Source organism: Globicephala melas, chromosome 13 (genome assembly GCF_963455315.2).
Source record: "Globicephala melas chromosome 13, mGloMel1.2, whole genome shotgun sequence".
Taxonomy (NCBI): domain Eukaryota; kingdom Metazoa; phylum Chordata; class Mammalia; order Artiodactyla; family Delphinidae; genus Globicephala; species Globicephala melas.
In genome coordinates, this window is record NC_083326.1 from 63,354,182 (window position 1) to 63,371,362 (window position 17,181).

General features: G+C 49.1%; 1 protein-coding gene and 1 pseudogene across 1 annotated transcript; one reads left to right on the forward strand and one right to left on the reverse strand.

Annotated features, from left to right (window-relative positions):
- Positions 1-468: 468 nt before the first annotated feature.
- ZNF74 (zinc finger protein 74) lies at positions 469-13,349 on the forward strand. The gene is given in 6 exon segments (XM_030836361.3): positions 469-1,117; positions 1,431-1,516; positions 8,718-8,844; positions 9,241-9,336; positions 9,661-11,265; positions 11,268-13,349. Coding segments are annotated over 6 exon segments (1,974 nt in total). The 5' UTR covers positions 469-1,089; the 3' UTR covers positions 11,300-13,349.
- A 738-nt stretch (positions 13,350-14,087) lies between these two features.
- LOC115842098 (small nucleolar RNA SNORA18) lies at positions 14,088-14,210 on the reverse strand (annotated as a pseudogene).
- Positions 14,211-17,181: the final 2,971 nt, after the last annotated feature.

The window sequence follows — 17,181 nt, forward strand, 5'->3', positions numbered from 1 at the left end:
ATTATGGGGAGGCTGGGGAGTCTGCAGACCCCTCCCCCCAAACCCCACCCTCACTCTACCCCACCCCATCCCCCCTCTGTCAGAAGAAAGGGCCAGGGGCCGAGTGCAGGAGCTGGGCCTTCCTGAGGGCCCCTTCCCTCCAGTTCTGGGTGGTCCCAAGCAAAGGAATCCATCTTCCCAGCAAAGAGAAATGGACCCACTCCCATCCCTGGGGATGGGACAACTGGTAGGTCAAGTGTCAGGACCCAGCAGGTGCCCGTGGGGCCCTGTCCTTCTCACACAGAGGTCACTCACCCTTAATGTTCCACACTTACCCAACCTAAACTCTCCACACTCACCCCACCAGGCGTGCGCACACACACATCACACACCTCACACACACACACACCACACATACCACACACATCACACACATCACACCACACACACACACACACACACACACACACCACACATCACACACACACCACACATATCACACACACACCCCGAGATGCAAGCGCTTTCCACAGCAATGGGGGAGAGGGGGCGGGGCCAGAGCGCAAGGTCGCTGGCGCCTTAACTACACTTCCCAGAAGACTGTGCTACACGCTCGTCCGTGCTAGACGTCAGAGCAGCTCCGGCCCCGATGCCCTCTGGGAAATGCAGTCCACCCTTGCGCGGCGCAAAAGATCCCGGGAGTTGTAGTGCCCGTCCGGTCTGCGCAGGCGCACGTCTGGCGACGGTCGCCCGAGCTCTTTTGTGGCGGCGGCAGTCTTGTGTGAGGTGGGTGAGCTCGTCCGCGCGTCCGGCCGGCCGTCGGTTCGTCAGCCCGTCCGCCCCAGGCCTGTGTGCCGCCTCCGCGACTCCCAGCGCCGGGCGGCAGAGCCCGAGGCCTGGCCGGCCCGCGCGGGCCCGGACAACGTCGGTGACGGGCTGGTGGGGCAAGCGATGGAGCGAGAGCACAGCCCGGGGCGCGGGGCGCCTGCGGAGCCCGCCTGACCCCGACCCGGGGCGCGGGCCGGCCCCGCGGGGCTGCGCGAGGGTTCTGAGCCCCGGGAGGTGGACCCGCCCCGCCCCCGCCCGGGGCGGCCGCCAAAGGAGGGTGCCATGGAGGCCCCGGAGCCCCGGGAGGCAGGTACGGTTGGCTTGTCAGGCCGTGGGCCTGTGGATTTGCACGGAGAGGGCGGGCTGGGTTCCCGAAAGCGTCCCGGATTCAGGTCTCCTCCTCTTCAGTGTGGGCACCCCGGGGATGATGGGGACGGGAATTGCGGCGCTTTTCCTCCGTAACGGGAGTGACCCATACACTGAGTAGCAGAATTAGCCCCGATGCCCTATCAGGTTGTGACGAAGTTGGGGCTCCCTTCCTGCCTCCCCTTCATTCTCCCCGTGCTGGGGGTGCCTGGTGGCTGTGGACAGAGCAGCCCTCTTGACTCATTTCTCCTTTCCAGCTCCGTCCTCTCAGGACCTTGTTCTTCCCCTCACAGAGATTCCAGAAGATAAATTGAGTCAGGGTCTCCTGGAAGGCAGGTCCGAGGTGAGTGGCTGTCTTTTCTTCTTTGAACATTTCGTTGTTTATGTGGAGGGTTGGCACCTTCCTTCGGCCGCCGAGAATCTTTAGTCATCCAAGGACACCCCACACACACACCTGGGGGCCTGTTCTCCAGTCCTCAGGAAGCTCTGCGCGTGGGAACAGGTGCAGGTGACGCCGGGGTGTGCCATCAACATGAGTGTATGTTCCAGCCTGATTCAGTCCAGCCATGTGTCTGTTGCTGAGGACTGTGCTGTGTGCCCAGCACTGTGCTGGGAGCTCTGATGAGTGGTTCTAGTGCCACCCAAGCAAGTAGGTGACAGCTCACATGAGATCACTTCACTTATCTCCACACTCAGGCCCATGGGATGTTTGTAGCAGTTGGTCCTTGTTTGGGGGAGTTTTCCGGGATGGAATTAGGTAGGAGGATGTGGAACAGCTGATGGAAGGGCTGCATTGCAGTGTTGGGGTCAGAGTGATGGTAGGGGGTGTGTCCCTGTGTGCTTTTCCTCTGTACCCAACTCCTGACATGGGGCCTTCATGGAAAAACTTGGAGTTTTAGAGGATCTGTGGGCTCGACAGGGAATTGGCCCTGGGGCCACTTCTGCAGCTGGGAGAGGTGCAAATCCCTCCTTTTACAGATTTTGGGTTTTGCTCCTCATTTTGTTCCACCACCTAAACTACCCCCACTCATCGTAGTGTTTAGAAAAGTGCGCTGGATAAAGACAGTGTGAGGTGGTGAAAGGTCAGGAGGATTGAGAATCCTTTGATTTTTTTAGGATTTGGCAATTCTGTTAACTTACCACTTGAAAAGTAGAAATGACTGTAAAACATGTATGGTGAGATATGCCCAGCTTCTGTAATGTTAGAATGTGCTGTAGTTCTATAAGACCCTTGGGAGACATAACAAGCACATGCAATACATGATCCTTGATGGGTTATAGATCCAAATATTCTATCAAAGGCATTTAGAAAGATTGAGAAAATTTGAAAATATACTGTATCTTAGATCATGTTGTATGAATATTTAATTTCATGGGTGTGATGATGGCATTGTGATTGTGTCAGAGAACATCCTTAGGAGATGCAGGCTGAAGAATGTAAAGTGAGATGTTCTGATGTCTGCAACTTGCCTTGAAAAGGTTCAGGAAAAAGTGGTGTCTGTGTGAGAGTGACCACCTCGGGAGGTACTCCCCTTCTTGTGCACAGATATTATTCCTGAAATACCAGCTTCTCAGGTCTTTGAGTAACTGGTCCTCTCTCCGAAGTACTCTCCCCTCCCAGCAGTCTCATACTACGTCAAGGGTTCTGCTCTGCTGGGACATCCCCCGTGAGCTGTTCTGACTCTTCTGCTAGTTTTATTTCCACATCTGCCTTTTTTTTTCTTTTTAAATAAAGTTAATTAATTTAATTTTTGGCTGCGTTGGGCCTTCGTTGCTGCGCGCAGGCTTCTCTCTGGTTGTGGCAAGTGGGGGCTACTCTTCGTTGCAGTGCGCGGACTTCTCATTGCAGTGGCTTCTCTTGTTGCGGAGCACGGGCTCTAGGCATGCGGGCTTCAGTAGTTGTGGCACACGAGCTCAGTAGTTGTGGCTCGCAGGCTCTAGAGTGCAGGCTCAGTAGTTGTGGCACAGGGGCTTAGTTGCTCCGTGGCATGAGGGATCTTACCAGACTAGTGCTCAAACCCGTGTCCCCTGCATTGGCAGGCGGATTCTTAACCACTGCACCACCAGGGAAGCCCCTCCACGTCTGCCTTTGATTCCCACACCCTTTTGCTTCCTGTCCTGCAAAATGAAGACACACCAGACATGGGCTTTTGCTGGTGGGTTGGTAATACCCCTCAGAAAGTCCTGTGCCAAGGCTCAAATCCTGTCCTGCTCTTGCCTGTTGACACCTCCATACTGAAACCACGTAGCCTCTGACAGTGCTCTCTCGCCAGCACCGCATTGTGATGTCTCTGGAGCTTTGTTTCTGCCCATTTCCTCCTTCTTTCTGCCAGCGCCATCACCATTATGCTTCATCCCTGCATGCCTTAGTTATGGGCACGTTCTCAGCATGTGTCCTCACTCCGACCTTCTCATTTCCCTGAAATCCGGTGAGTTTTTTGGATCAGGTTTATTGAGGTGTAATTTATACACAATAAATTTCTCCAATTTTATATATGTAGGATTTGGTGAGTTTTGGCAAGTGTATACAGTCGTGTAACCAGCACCACAATCACGATATAGAACTTTTCCATCACCCAAAAAGTTCCTTCATGTCCCTTTGAAGCCCATCTTCTCCACCCACCCCCTTGGCATCCAGTATAATTCTGTCTTAAGAATTTCATGTGGAATTATAAGATATGTAGTCTTTGTTTCTGACTTATTTCAGTTAGCATTATGCTTTTGACTTCATTTCCTTGTTTGAATCAGTAGCTTGGTCCTATTGATTGTCTAGTGATATTCCATTTGTTTTAGGTTCCTAGGGCTGCCACAGCAAAGTGCCACAGACTGTGTGGCTCAAGCAATAGAAATTTATTGTCTCATAGTTCTGGAGGCTAGAAGTCTAAGATCAAGGTGTTGATAGGTTTCTTCTGAGCTTCTCTCCTTGGTTTGCAGATGGTGCTTCTCTGTGTCCTCACGTTCTCCCCTGTGTACATATTTGTGTCCAAATTTCCATTTCTTATAAGGACACTAATTCTACCATTTTAGGACCCATCTTAATGACCTCGTTTACCTTAATTACCTTTTTAAAGGCCTTGTCTTCAAATATAGTCACATTCTAAGGTATTGGAGCTTAGGGCTTCAACATATGAATTTGGAGGGACGCAGTTCAGCACATAACATTGTTGCATATGTACTCCACAATTTGTTTATCCATTCACCAACTGATGGATGTTTAGGTTGTTTCCTCGTTTAGGTTATTACAAATAAACCTGCTATAAATATTGGAGTATAAGTATAGATGTGTGTTTTAATTTCTCTTGAATAAATACCCAAGAGTGGAATGGCTGAGTCATATAGTAAATATATGTTTAATTATTTATTTTATTGGTCTTTGCAGAGAACCATCTTTTGGTTTCATTGATTTTCTCTATGGCTTTTCTGTGCTCTTTTTCATCAGTTTCTGGTTATTATTTCCTTTCTTTACTTTGGCTTTTTTTTGATTGTTTGTTTTGATGTGGACCATTTTTTTTAAAGCCTTTATTGAATTTGTTACAATAGTGCTTCTGTTTTATGTTTTTGGTTTTTTGGCCCCAAGGCATGTGGGATCTTAGCTCCCCAACCAGGGATCGAACCCACATCCCCTGCATTGGAGGGCAGAGTCTTAACCACTGGACCACCAGGGAGGTAGCTACTTTGGCTTCTTTTTTTTTTTTTTTTGAAATGATTTTTTGCTTTTAATTCATTGCATAAAATGCTAATGTCCAAATTCAGGCAGGTAGCTCTTACAACCATCAGGAGCTTCAACCCTGCTAACAGCTAAGTATGCATTTTCTTTTAGCATTGTAGCATTGCTTAATCAAAATAATAAAATAAATAATCAAATCTACAGGAGTAATTATGCAAATATCACCCCACCTACACCAGTGAATTCTTTTTTTCACAACACACACACACAAACACACACACACACACTGTATTTTATTTTTACAAGAGATAAATAAACTGACACCAAGCATTGTAAATGGATGACCACAACAAAAGCAACAATGATTGCAGTTACCAAACACGAAACACACTCATACTATGTCATAATATTGACATTCAGTCCAGTAATTCTCCACTGTAACAGCTCCTTTACTTTGCAGTGAAAATTGATTTGTATATTTTTTGCCTCTGAGTCCTTGTGGGATTTTTTTTTTATTCAAACAGAAAGTCACAAAAATTATAATCATCGTCATCAGTTCACTCAGTCCCATGTAATTAATTTTTTTTTCATCTTGATCTTTTGTTAGCACTTTTATGAATTCATCAGTTTTCCGTTAGAGTTCTGAAAATGCTTATTCATTCAGTTCAGCAGTATAGTCAGTTACCAGAAACCTGTACTTGTCAGAGTCTTTTCCATGAATTCCTTGAAGATGAAACCCTTTTGTAGGAACATTTTTGCGAAAGCATCAGCGTACACCCAGAACTGTCTGTAAATGACAAAAGACTTAAAAATGACCACGGTTAAAGATTTGATGAAAGTTCATAATAATGGAATTGACAAGGAAATTTAGTTATTTCTGAGATAAACATTTTAAAGTAATAACTAGAATTATGACTTAACATTATACCAGAACATATAAGATTTTTAGAAATTTCATGTAATGTTTGAAACATTTATATTAACATATTTCCATACAAATAACCAAAGAAAGTTTAGTATTAGTTGTTTTTTTGTTGTTTTTTTATACTGCAGGTTCTTATTAGTCATCAGTTTTATACACATCAGTGTATACTACTTTGTTTTCTTAAGGGTGAAACTGAGGTATTGATTTGACACCTATTCTCATTAGCATTCAGTGCTATAAATTTACCTCTAAGTCCTGCTTTAGCTATATTCCACAAATTTTCTGTTGTATTTCCCTTTTTTTCAGTTCAAAATAGTTTCTAATTTTTTTGTAATTTCTCCTTCAACTGTGTATTATTCAGGAGTGTATTGTTTAATTCTAAATATGTGGAGAATTTTCTGGGTATCTTTTTTTTTTTTTTTTTGCAGAGGGGCTGCTTTGGGTCTTCATTGCTGCGTGCGGGCTTTCTCTAGTTGTGGTGAGCAGGGGCTACTCTTCATTGTGCGTGGGCTTCTCATTGTGGTGGTTTTTCTTGTTGCAGAACATGGGCTCTAGGTACATGGGCTTCAGTAGTTGTGGCTTGCAGGCTCTAGAGTGCAGGCTCGGTAGTTGTGGCACACTGGCTTAGTTGCTCTGCAGCATGTGGGATCTTCCCGGACCAGAGCTGGAACCCATGTCCCCTGCATTGGCAGGTGGATTTTTAACCACTGTGCCACCAGGGAAGCCTGGGTCTTACTTTTTAAATTCAATTTGACAATCTGTAGTTTTTACTTGGGATATTTAGACTATTCACATTTAACATAATTATCCACACGGCTGGGTTTATATCTGCCGTTATGCTATTTGTTTTCTACGTCTTGTATCTTTTTTAATTCTGTTTCACCCTTAACGCTTTCTTTTGAGGTAAACAAATACTGTTTTATGATACTTTTTTGTTGTTGTTTTGTTTAGTTTTATGATACTTTTAATTCTGATTTTATTAACTTTTTTTCCTTTTAGTTACCTGATTGGATTCTAGATGGAGTGAATTTTACTTTGTTGGGTGTTGGGTTTAATTCCTTAAATGTTTTGTGATGCAGTGAAATTACTTAGTGTCAGTTGGATCCTTCCAAGGCTTACTTTTAGGTTTTGTTAAGGTGGGTCCAGAGAAGTCTTTAATCTCAGGCTAATTTTGCCCCACTGCTGAAGCAGCATCCTTCTGGGGACTTTACTCAGTGTCCCATAGAGCAGGAGGACATTCACTCTGGCCGGTTGGAGCACAGACTGTTCCCAGTCCTGTTTGAGTTTTAATGATTGTCCTGCACACACCTCTTTCTGCTGTTTCTTTCCCTGGTTTGGGGTCATTCCTCAGTCAATCTTGAGCACATCCAGAGTTCCAAGCCTGTGTGGCTCCCTTTGCTGTGGCACGTTGCCCTGAAAATTCTAGTTTCCTGGTCTCCCCAAACTCTGTTCTCTGTCTCCTCAACTCCTTGGACCACAAGCTCTCTCTGGATTCCCACACCCTGCACTGTGATCAGGGACTACTTCCATGTGGGAAGGTGAGGCTGTTGTAGGGCTCGCTTTGTTTGTTCTCAGGGGTCTCTGTTCTGAGCTGTCCTTTGTCCAGTGTCTGGAAATTGACCATTGTTTCATACATCTTACCCAGTTTACTAGTTGTTTGAGGTAAGGAGGGCAAATCTGGTGCCCATTACCCCTTTGTGTCTAGAAACAGAACTTGAAACTCAGTTTTTACCAGGCTGCTTTTTTTAACCAGGTCACTCCTTGGGCCCATGCTCAGAACCTGTTCACGCCTGTCCCCCTCCTGCCTTCCCCCCATGCTGCCTGCTGCAGAATGCAGACGCTGTCACCTTGGAGTAGATACCTATCTTCATATTCTGGCCACTGTGGCCTGCCTCCCCACCTCCTCCCTGACTCCAGTTCACTTTACTGCTGAGGACCTGCTTGCCCCACCACTTCTGTGTCCCCCCAACCCCCACCTTTTTTTTTTTAGTATTTATTTATTTATTTGGCTGTGCTGGGTCTTAGTCGCGACAAGCAGGATCTTCGTTGCTGCGTGAAGGGTCTTCAGTTGCAGCGCGTGGGATCTTTTTAGTTGCGGCATGAGGGATCTAGTTCCCTGACCAGAGATCGAACCCGGGCCCCCTGCATTGGGAGTGCAGAGTCTTCCGCTGGACCATCAGGGAAGTCCCTGCCTATCTTCTAATGCATCCCTGTCATGACTGTATGTGGCCTGGGCTGCTCTTTGTTCTCTTCTCATGGGACAGGCACTGGGTCTCCAACCTCTTGGCGTGCCCAGCTGGAGAGGTAAGAAGCCCTGGCCGGCAGAATACTGGGGTTCCAGAGGAGGAGTCACATAAGGGAAGTCATTTGGGACTTTCAGGACACTTGGAACCAGAGTGACCGAGTTGGGGGGGTTACCCCGAGACCAGGGGCCAGTGTTGGGGGAAAGTGGGAGAAGGTTGCGAGGGGGTGGGCTGGGATGTGGCCCCAGGAGGGTAAGGGAGCAGGGGTCTGGCAGGAAAGAGTGGGGGGCAAGCAGGAAGGACACGGAGCAGTACAGGGTCCTTCCTTAGGGTGCAGTGAGGGCTTCCTGTCTGGGTTTGGGGCCTTTTGCAGTGATGATGGGACTTGAATAGGGTTTGAGGCTCTTTGTATTATATTTCAAGTTCTGTAAGTTGGCCAGAATTTATGGCCTCAGCCTGTGCCCCCACTGTAGCACCTATACGTGGGCTGCCCAGTTAGCTGGGCCCTCCCAGGCCAGGCTGCGTGGCAATTCCTGGCTGAGTTGTGGTGTGTGCGTCGGGGCTATAAGACAGATGGTGTCTACAGCCCTATCTTCTGCGCTCAGGAGGTCACCCGAGGTTATCTCTGCTACTGAGGTCCTCAGTCACCCAAAAACGCAAGTGGACTGACTCCCATCCTGGGTGAGAGAGAACATGTGTGTCATTCCAGGAGTTGGTGACTTTCAAGGACGTGGCCGTGGACTTCACCCAGGAGGAGTGGGGACAGCTGGACTCCCCTCAGAGGGCCCTGTACCGGGACGTGATGCTGGAGAACTACCAGAACCTTCTTGCCCTGGGTAAGATGGCTCCCAAGGTGAGGAGGCCGCAGTCTGGGCATCCACCAGTCTGTATGTGTTCCTGAGTCTTCCTTGTGGTATATGCCCCAGGCCCTTGTGGCACCAACTGGCATCTTTACCTGGAAGTGTGGCTGGTCCTGGGGTGGGGCCCAGAGGAAAGGGAGGGTGTGGACAGGGCCCTGGAAGCCCAGCCTGCCCTAGATGGGGCATGTCAGTACCTGTGGGGTCCTCAGACACACATGTCAGTATGGGTTCCATGTCTCAGGGCCCCTTCCTTGAAGTTGGCACCACCTCTCCGTGCCTCAGGCCGCTGGGGCCACTCCAGGGCTGCTGGGCTTGTGGGCTGGTCTGGAGAGCACAGCACCCAGAGCCACGCCGCTTTCTCCCTTCGCACAGGGCCTCCCGTCTGCAAGCCAGATGTAATCTCTCACCTGGAACGAGGCGAGGAGCCATGGTGGGCGCCTAGAGCTGTCCCTGGAGGGGCTGGTCCAGGTGAGTGGGATGCAGTGGGAGGATGTGGAGCCCCACCCCCACTGCCCCATGGGGCCTGCTTTCCTTCCGCGGTCCACTGCCCTGCTCCGTCTGCACCTGCTCAGTGCCCCTCCTGCTCCTCTGTCCTCCCCCCGCCCCCTGGCTCTTTTCAGCATCCCCTGGCTTCTCCAAGGCTCCTTTCCCTCTTTCTTCCTCCTCTTCCCTGCTCGCCAGCCTGCCTGCCTTGCCCTGAGTGCTCCCCTCCGCACAGCCCTGAGCTTGCGCTCTCTCTCTCCCCCTGCTGATCTCTACTCTCTCTCCTGCACTTACCTGTTCTCCCGGCAGATCTCAGCCCTGAGCCCCAGCGCCGCACCTCCGCCTGCTCTCAGAAGGTAGTATCTCCATTTCTTACAGAACCAGAATGGGAGCCGGGGCCTGAGGTGGAGGAGCCATGGTCTCAGCAGCTGTGCGTTTACAAAGAAGAACCGTCATGGGAGCTGATCGCAGGTGGGCTGGCGAGGTCCGGTCTCCACAGCCCCGGTCCTGGTGACAGGGGCGCCCAGGGGGCCCTGGCGACTGCTCTGTCACAATGTGAGGCCGCCAGCACCAGGGACGGTCCCACAGAGGAGCACCGATGGGGCCATGTGGTGTCTGAGGAGGCTCTTGGCCGGAGGTGTGCCCTCCTGGCCCAGCCCAGCCTTCCCGCAGAAGGAGCCTCTCCGGACGGCTGCGTGGGGAGCGTGCAGTCCAGCAGAGTCAGGCATCGGAGCCCGGGTGCCGGGAGCGGCCCGTTCACGTGTGGCGAGTGCGGCAAGGCCTTCCAGCGAAGCGCGGCCCTGGCACTGCACCGGCGGTGGCACGCGCGAGAGAAGGCCTACAAGTGCGGTGAGTGTGGCAAGGCCTTCACCTGGAGCACCAACCTCCTGGAGCACCGGCGTGTCCACACCGGCGAGAAGCCCTTCCTCTGCGGCCAGTGCGGCAAGGCCTTCAGCTGCCACTCATCCCTTAACGTGCACCGGCGCGTCCACACGGGCGAGCGGCCCTACAAGTGCGGCGCCTGCGACAAGGCCTTCAGCTGCAGCTCGCTGCTCGGCATGCACCTGCGTGTCCACACCGGCGAGAGGCCCTACCGGTGCGGCGAGTGCGGCAAGGCCTTCAACCAGCGGACACACCTGACGCGGCACCGCCGGATCCACACTGGTGAGAAGCCCTACCGGTGCGGCGCGTGCGGCCGGGCCTTCGCCTGCCACTCGTCCCTGACGGTGCACGAGAAGCTCCACAGCGGGGACAAGCCCTTCCAGTGCGGCGACTGCCAGAAGGCCTTCAGCAGCCGCTCCCGCCTGACGCTGCACCAGCGTGCCCACACGGGCGAGAAGCCCTTCAAGTGCAGCCAGTGCGGCAAAGCCTTCAGCTGCCACTCGTACCTGGTGGTGCACCAGCGCGTCCACAGTGGCGAGAAGCCCTTCCGCTGCAACGAGTGCGGCAAGGCCTTCAGCTCCCACTCCTACCTGATTGTGCATCAGCGCGTCCACACCGGCGAGAAGCCCTTCGACTGCAGCCGCTGCTGGAAGGCCTTCAGCTGCCACTCGTCGCTCATCGTGCACCAGCGCGTCCACACCGGGGAGAAACCCTATAAGTGCGGCCAGTGCGGCCGGGCCTTCAGCCAGAATCACTGTCTCATTAAACATCAAAAGACCCACTCCGCGGAGAAGCCCTTTAAGTGTCATGAGTGCGGCGAGGTGTTCGGCTGGAGCGGCCCCCTGGCAGAGCACCGCAGGCTGCACAGCAGGGAGAAGCCCTTTGCCGTCCAGTTCGACAAGCGCTTGCTGAGCACTTACTGCATGCCTGGCAGCCTACTGGGTACAGGGGGCTCCGGCGGGAGCAGCGTGGGCCCTGTTGATGCCCTAGGCGTGGCTGAGCTCCTGGGCGTGGTCCCACCCTTGGCCGGAAGGAGTTCCCCGTGGGCAGCAACCCCAGAAATTAACTCATGTGTGCGAGAGACACCCACCTGCCCACCCGGAAACACCCCTTAAGGCTGTCACCTCCTGGGAAGGGATCCACCGTAGGAGAGGAGAATTGAGCGCGTTTGAGGATGTACTGTCTTCCTGGGTTTTTTTTTTCCGGTCTTTTCTTTGATGGGTTTGGAAGTCACTGAGGGGGGACAGATCTTCCCTGCATATGAAAAGGAGGTATGTCAGTCATGTGTCCTTGGACAGCCTCTTGGTGTGATTTCGATCTGGAATTTCCTTTGTAAACTCTTACGTTTAGAATGATAATTAAAAAAAAAACTGAATTATGAACAGTATTACTTCTAAGTGAACGTTACATTCCAGGAGAGGAGAATAAGCTCAGGTGGTAGGCATTTGGGAAAAAGCAAATTTCCTGGACTCGCTTCACTCACATAGCTCTGCTGCAGAGTCATGTTGTTAGTCATGCTGTTAGCGCAGCTGTCTTGGAACCTGGCCCAGCATCCACATAGCCGGGTCCTAACATGCCAGCCTCATGCCTGGCCACCTCGTCCATGCTGGAAGCTGGAAGGACACAGGGGTGTGCCTCCAGGGTGCAGTGCTGGCACACAGGTGTCTGGAAGCACACCTCCACCCCGGCTGGCAAGGCCACCTGCAGGGCCGCTCAGGTACCACGTAGCTCAGCCCTGTGAGAGGAGCTGGGCCCCGTGCTCCCCGGAGAAGGAAAAAGATGGTGTTCATCTGGGACTCATGTCATTTCTGCTCAGTTCTAAGCAGATATAAGCTGCCTTCTCAGTGATGATACTTCACATTTGTATAAAGTGCTAGAGTTTATGAAATGCTTTTTAGTATACTTTTTAAACTATGGAGGCAAAATAACCACTTTACAGAAAATACAGAATTAAGGGGAAAATACCCATAATTCTTAATAAAATTGCATTTTGCACTTTGGTACGTTACCTTCTGCTTTTTGATATTGCATTTTTACATTAAACACGGTGTATACAGTCAACATTCTAATCTTTTTCCCCTGCTTACCTGCATAGCAGGACTTCTTTTTCCCGCAGAGCCTCACTGTCTTTGGAGCTGTCCTTCTGGATGGGGGCGTGATGTTCTATTAGCTGTTTTTTTGTTGGATGCAGAAGTTATTTCCAAGTTTTCACTGTTACAAGTCATTCTTCATATAGCATCTTTTTGCATTATCCTTCTTTAGCGTTGTCTTAGAGTAGATTTCTAGAAGTGAGAGTTTTGAGATAAAGGAAATGAACAGCCTAAGGCATCGTTTTAGTATATTTTTGGTTGTGTGATAACAAAAGTAATACCATCTCAGCGTGAGGAGAACCGACAGTAGTTGTCAGGCGCGTCCAGGTCCCGGAGGCCGACGCTGCTCCGAGCTGGGTCCAGACGGGCTTGCTTCTGGGTGCCACGGCGATGATCCCAGGTGTCCGCCCCCATCGTTCCTCCAGCGTCCTTGGGGCTGGTCTCAGGCCCTTCCTCCATGACAAATAGGGAAAGTTCTATTGGACAACTGCATTGGCAAAAGATAGACAAAATCTCGGTTTGATTCATTTTCATACTCATTTTTCCTATTTTAAAAGAAATTCAAATGCAAACATCTTGGGGGACCCCGGACACCACACCTGCTGTCTGCCTGGCGGGGCTGTTAACGCCCTCAGCTGAGAGCAGCACCTTGCTCTTTGATAACCGGTGAGGTTGAAATGGAATGTGTTCTTATTGTTGGTCTTCTTGAAAACTGTTTGAAATACCCTTTGGCCCCCTTCCATTGAAGTCTCGATGTTCTTTTATTTACATATAAACTTTGTTTTCTGATCATACACGTAATACATGTATATTGAAGAAATTTGGGGGAAAAAATCAATTTTATAAGAATTAAAATGACCCTTAGAATCAGTTCACAGGTCATGACCTGGAGATGGATTTCTTTCTGTTTTTTTCCTCTGCGTGTATACACGTCTTTTTTTTTTTTTTACAAAAAAAGTGTAAAGGACTGTATTATAGGCAAAATTATTTAAGTCAATAAATAAATTTTTAAGGAATTGTACATGTTCTGATTCATTCCACTGCCAATCACCTTAGCTTCTCCAGTATTAGAGTAATAATCTTCAAAATAACCCTTTCAAAAAAGAATTTTTGCTCAATCCATAGTTGTGAGAGTCAGTCCACAATTTTTTTAGTTGAGCTTCTTTGATCTTTAATGGAACATTGACACACTTCAAAAATTCCCCTCTGGGCTTCCCTGGTGGCACAGTGGTTAAGAATCTGCCTGCCAATGCGGGGGACACGGGTTTGAGCCCTGGTCCGGGAAGATCCCACATGCTGCAGAGCAACTAAACCCGTGCGCCACAACTACTGAGCCTGCGCTCCAGAGCCCTTGAGCCACACTCCTGAAGTCTGGCACCTAGAGCCCGTGCTCTGCAACAAGAGAAGCCACCGCAATGAGAAGCCCGCGCACTGCAATGAAGAGTAGCCCCTGCTCACTACGACTAGAGAAAGCCCGCGCACAGCAACAAAAACCCAATGCAGCCAAAAATAAATAAAATTAATTTAAAAAAAATTCCCTCCTGTAGTCTTTGAGAACCAGTTTCCTCAAGCAATTTACTGTACAACCATGTTTAGGGTCAGGAGATGGATCTGCCTGGTTCTGAATTTTAGACACCCTCTAAACATGCATTAAGTTCAAATGATATTCACTCCTAAGCTATCATACCCTAGAACAGTTAGCATATGCCAATACGTAAGATAAAAAAAAGTTTGACTGTTAGGTTTTTCACAGTTTATTAGCAACTCTATCTTGTAGTTCTTCTCCACAGATCTAGTCCTGTGAGAAAGGAAACCACGTAGTTACTCTGTGAGGCGTTTCCAACCATGTAAGTCTACAGAAAAAGCCCCGTCGATATAGACCTCAACTACACACGCTTTTTCTTTTCTTTTTTTTTTTTTTGGCTGCACTGCACAGCTTGCAGGATCTTCGTTCCCTCACCAGGGATTGAACGTGGGCCATGGCAGTGAAAGCACTGAGTCCTAACCACTGGACCGCCCAGGAATTCCCAATCACCTTTTATATTTGCCATTTTGATACATTAAGAATGTTACTTGTTCCTGGGCTTCCCTGGTGGCGCAGTGGTTGAGAGTCCTGCCGATGCAGGGGACATGGGTTCGTGCCCCGGTCCGGGAGGATCCCACATGCCATGGAGCGGCTGGACCCGTGAGCCATGGTCGCTGAGCTTGCAGGTCCGGAGCCTGTGCTCCGCAACGGGAGAGACCACAACAGTGAGAGGCCCATGTACCGCAAAAAAAAAAAAAAGAATGTTACTTGTTCCTGGGCTTCCCTGGGCTTCCGCCTACAAATGCAGGGGACACGGGTTTGAGCCCTGGTCCGGGAAGATCCCACATGCCGCGGAGCAACTAAGCCTGTGCACCACAACTACTGAGCCTGTGCTCTAGAGCCTGCAAGCCACAACTACTGAGCCCACGTGCCACAATTACCGAAGCCCACGTGCCTAGAGCCCGTGCTCCGCAAAAAGAGAAGCTGCGCGATGAGAAGCCTGTGAACTGCAACGGAGTAGCCCCCGCTCGCCCCAACTAGAGAAAGCCTGTGCACAGCAACAAAGACCCAATGCAGCTATAAATAAATAAATAAATAGATAGATCTAAGGATGTTACTTGTTCTTGTTTTTGACTGTTCTTCTCTTCATATGAATTGTCTAGTCCTATCTTTTGTCCACTATTCCATTCTTTTGTGTACACACATGCATGCAATATATAAGCAGTACAAATATACATATCAATATATACACATGTATACATATAATACATACACGTATACATATATACAATATATGCACATACATATCAATATATACACATATATGCTTATATACAATGCACACATATGCAATATGTACACACATATTTGGAATATTCATTTTGTTACTGCATTTTTAGTGTACAGAGGTTTTTGAAGTCTGTGTAATCAGGTCTATCCAATTTTTCTTTATATTTTTACTTGGCTCTAAGAAAGCCCTTCCTTAAGTCCCTTTTTGGTTATATTATACATTTAACTCTTAAATCCATCCATCTGGGATGTAAAAATCCAAGGTCCCTGCATCGTTCTTGAACTGCATTCCTTACTGGTCCATAGGCTTGTCTTTTCCATTATTGCTGCTCCATCATTCACTTTCATAGATGGTAGGACTGGGACCACATTTTAAGAAGGTCTAAAAAAAAATTTTTTTTTGTGGCCTCTCCCATTGCAGAGCACAGGCTCCGGACGCGCAGGCTCAGCGGCCATGGCTCACGGGCCCAGCCGCTCCGCGGCATGTGGGATCCTCCCAGACTGGGGCACTAACCCGTGTCCCCTGCATCGGCAGGCAGACTCTCAACCACTGCGCCACCAGGGAAGCCTGAAATTTTTTTAATCTATTCTTCAGGTGACTCAGGAATCATTTTCTTGGAACTCAGCCTCTTCATGCCCCTGCATATCTCATTGGGATTTGGATTAGAATTGACCAGTTTGTGAAGAATTAACATAGTTCTATATGATATAAGGTCTTCACATCAGAGAATGTGGTAAATGACTGTCCATTTAAGTCTGCATCTAACCATCAGAAAAGGTTTATAGTTTTCTTCACATATGTTCATATATTTATTCTTAAATTCAGTCTAATTTTGTGGGGTTTGTAAATTGGCTCTGTGATAACATATATAGAACAACTCTTGACTGTGGGTACACTTTTGTCTATTTATTTTACACCAAGCAGCTTTACTGAGTCACTCCAGAAGGCCTCTAACAGTTTATTGGTTTATCCTGTTTTCTAGGTAAAGTCATTACTTGGAAATAAAAAGCTTGCCTCTCCTTTTCATATAGATAGCCTTTTATTTCATTTCTTCTTAAAACCCACATTGCCCAGCACTTTAGAGCAACACTGTGTTGGTGGCAGTGGTCACCTGTGGCAGACTTTGTCTGGGGTGAGGAGCAATACATGTCCACCTCAACGCTTTGGCCTCTAAAACCATCACAGCTGTGGTGGTCACAGTTCTGACCAACAAAGTCTGCTACAGATTTTGGGGAAGTCTGCTTTCCTGATAGGAGATACTGCTCCTTCCTCCTCCTCTCTTCTTCCTGGAACTTGGAAGCAATGCCTGGAGGTGTGGTAGCCATTTTGCAACCATGAGATAATTGAGGACAAAGACCCACATAGTGGAATGGAAAATAAAAGGATCCTAGGCCTTGAATGGAATTTGAGCAGCCATTTCAGCCATTGACATTCAACTTCCTGAGTTCTTGTTATGGACTTTAGCTGCTTTTCTCACATTTGTCCTTCCCCACAATTGTATTCTTCACTGATACAGCATCTGGTTGCTTGATGCACAGCAAACCAAAATGCTGAGACGCCCAGGTCTGTAGCCAAGCGAGGAGAACTAGCCTCAGATCTGTCTCCTCAAAGGCAAGGAGCTGGGGTACTTATGGGATGAAGAGTAAAGCAGCAGGGCAGTCTGAGTGGTGGGGAAAGGTGATTGGAAAAAGGTCTTATGACTGTTGTTTTGTGCAGGTGTAACTAAGCTACAGGCCTCTGCATGTTCAAAAAGTCACTGAGGACTTCCCTGGTAGCACAGTGGTTGGGAATCCACCTGCCAATGCAGGGGACACAGGTTCGATCCCTGGTCCAGGAAGATCCCACATGCCATGGAGCAGCTAAGCCCACTCGCCACAACTGCTGACCCTGTGCTCTAGAGCCTGCGTGCCACAACTGCTGAAGCCTGTGCACCTAGAGCCCATCCTCTGCAACAAGAGAAGCCACCACAATGAGAAGCATGCACAGCACAACGAAGAGTGGCCCCCGCTCGCCGCAACTAGAGAAAGCCTGCATGTAGCAAC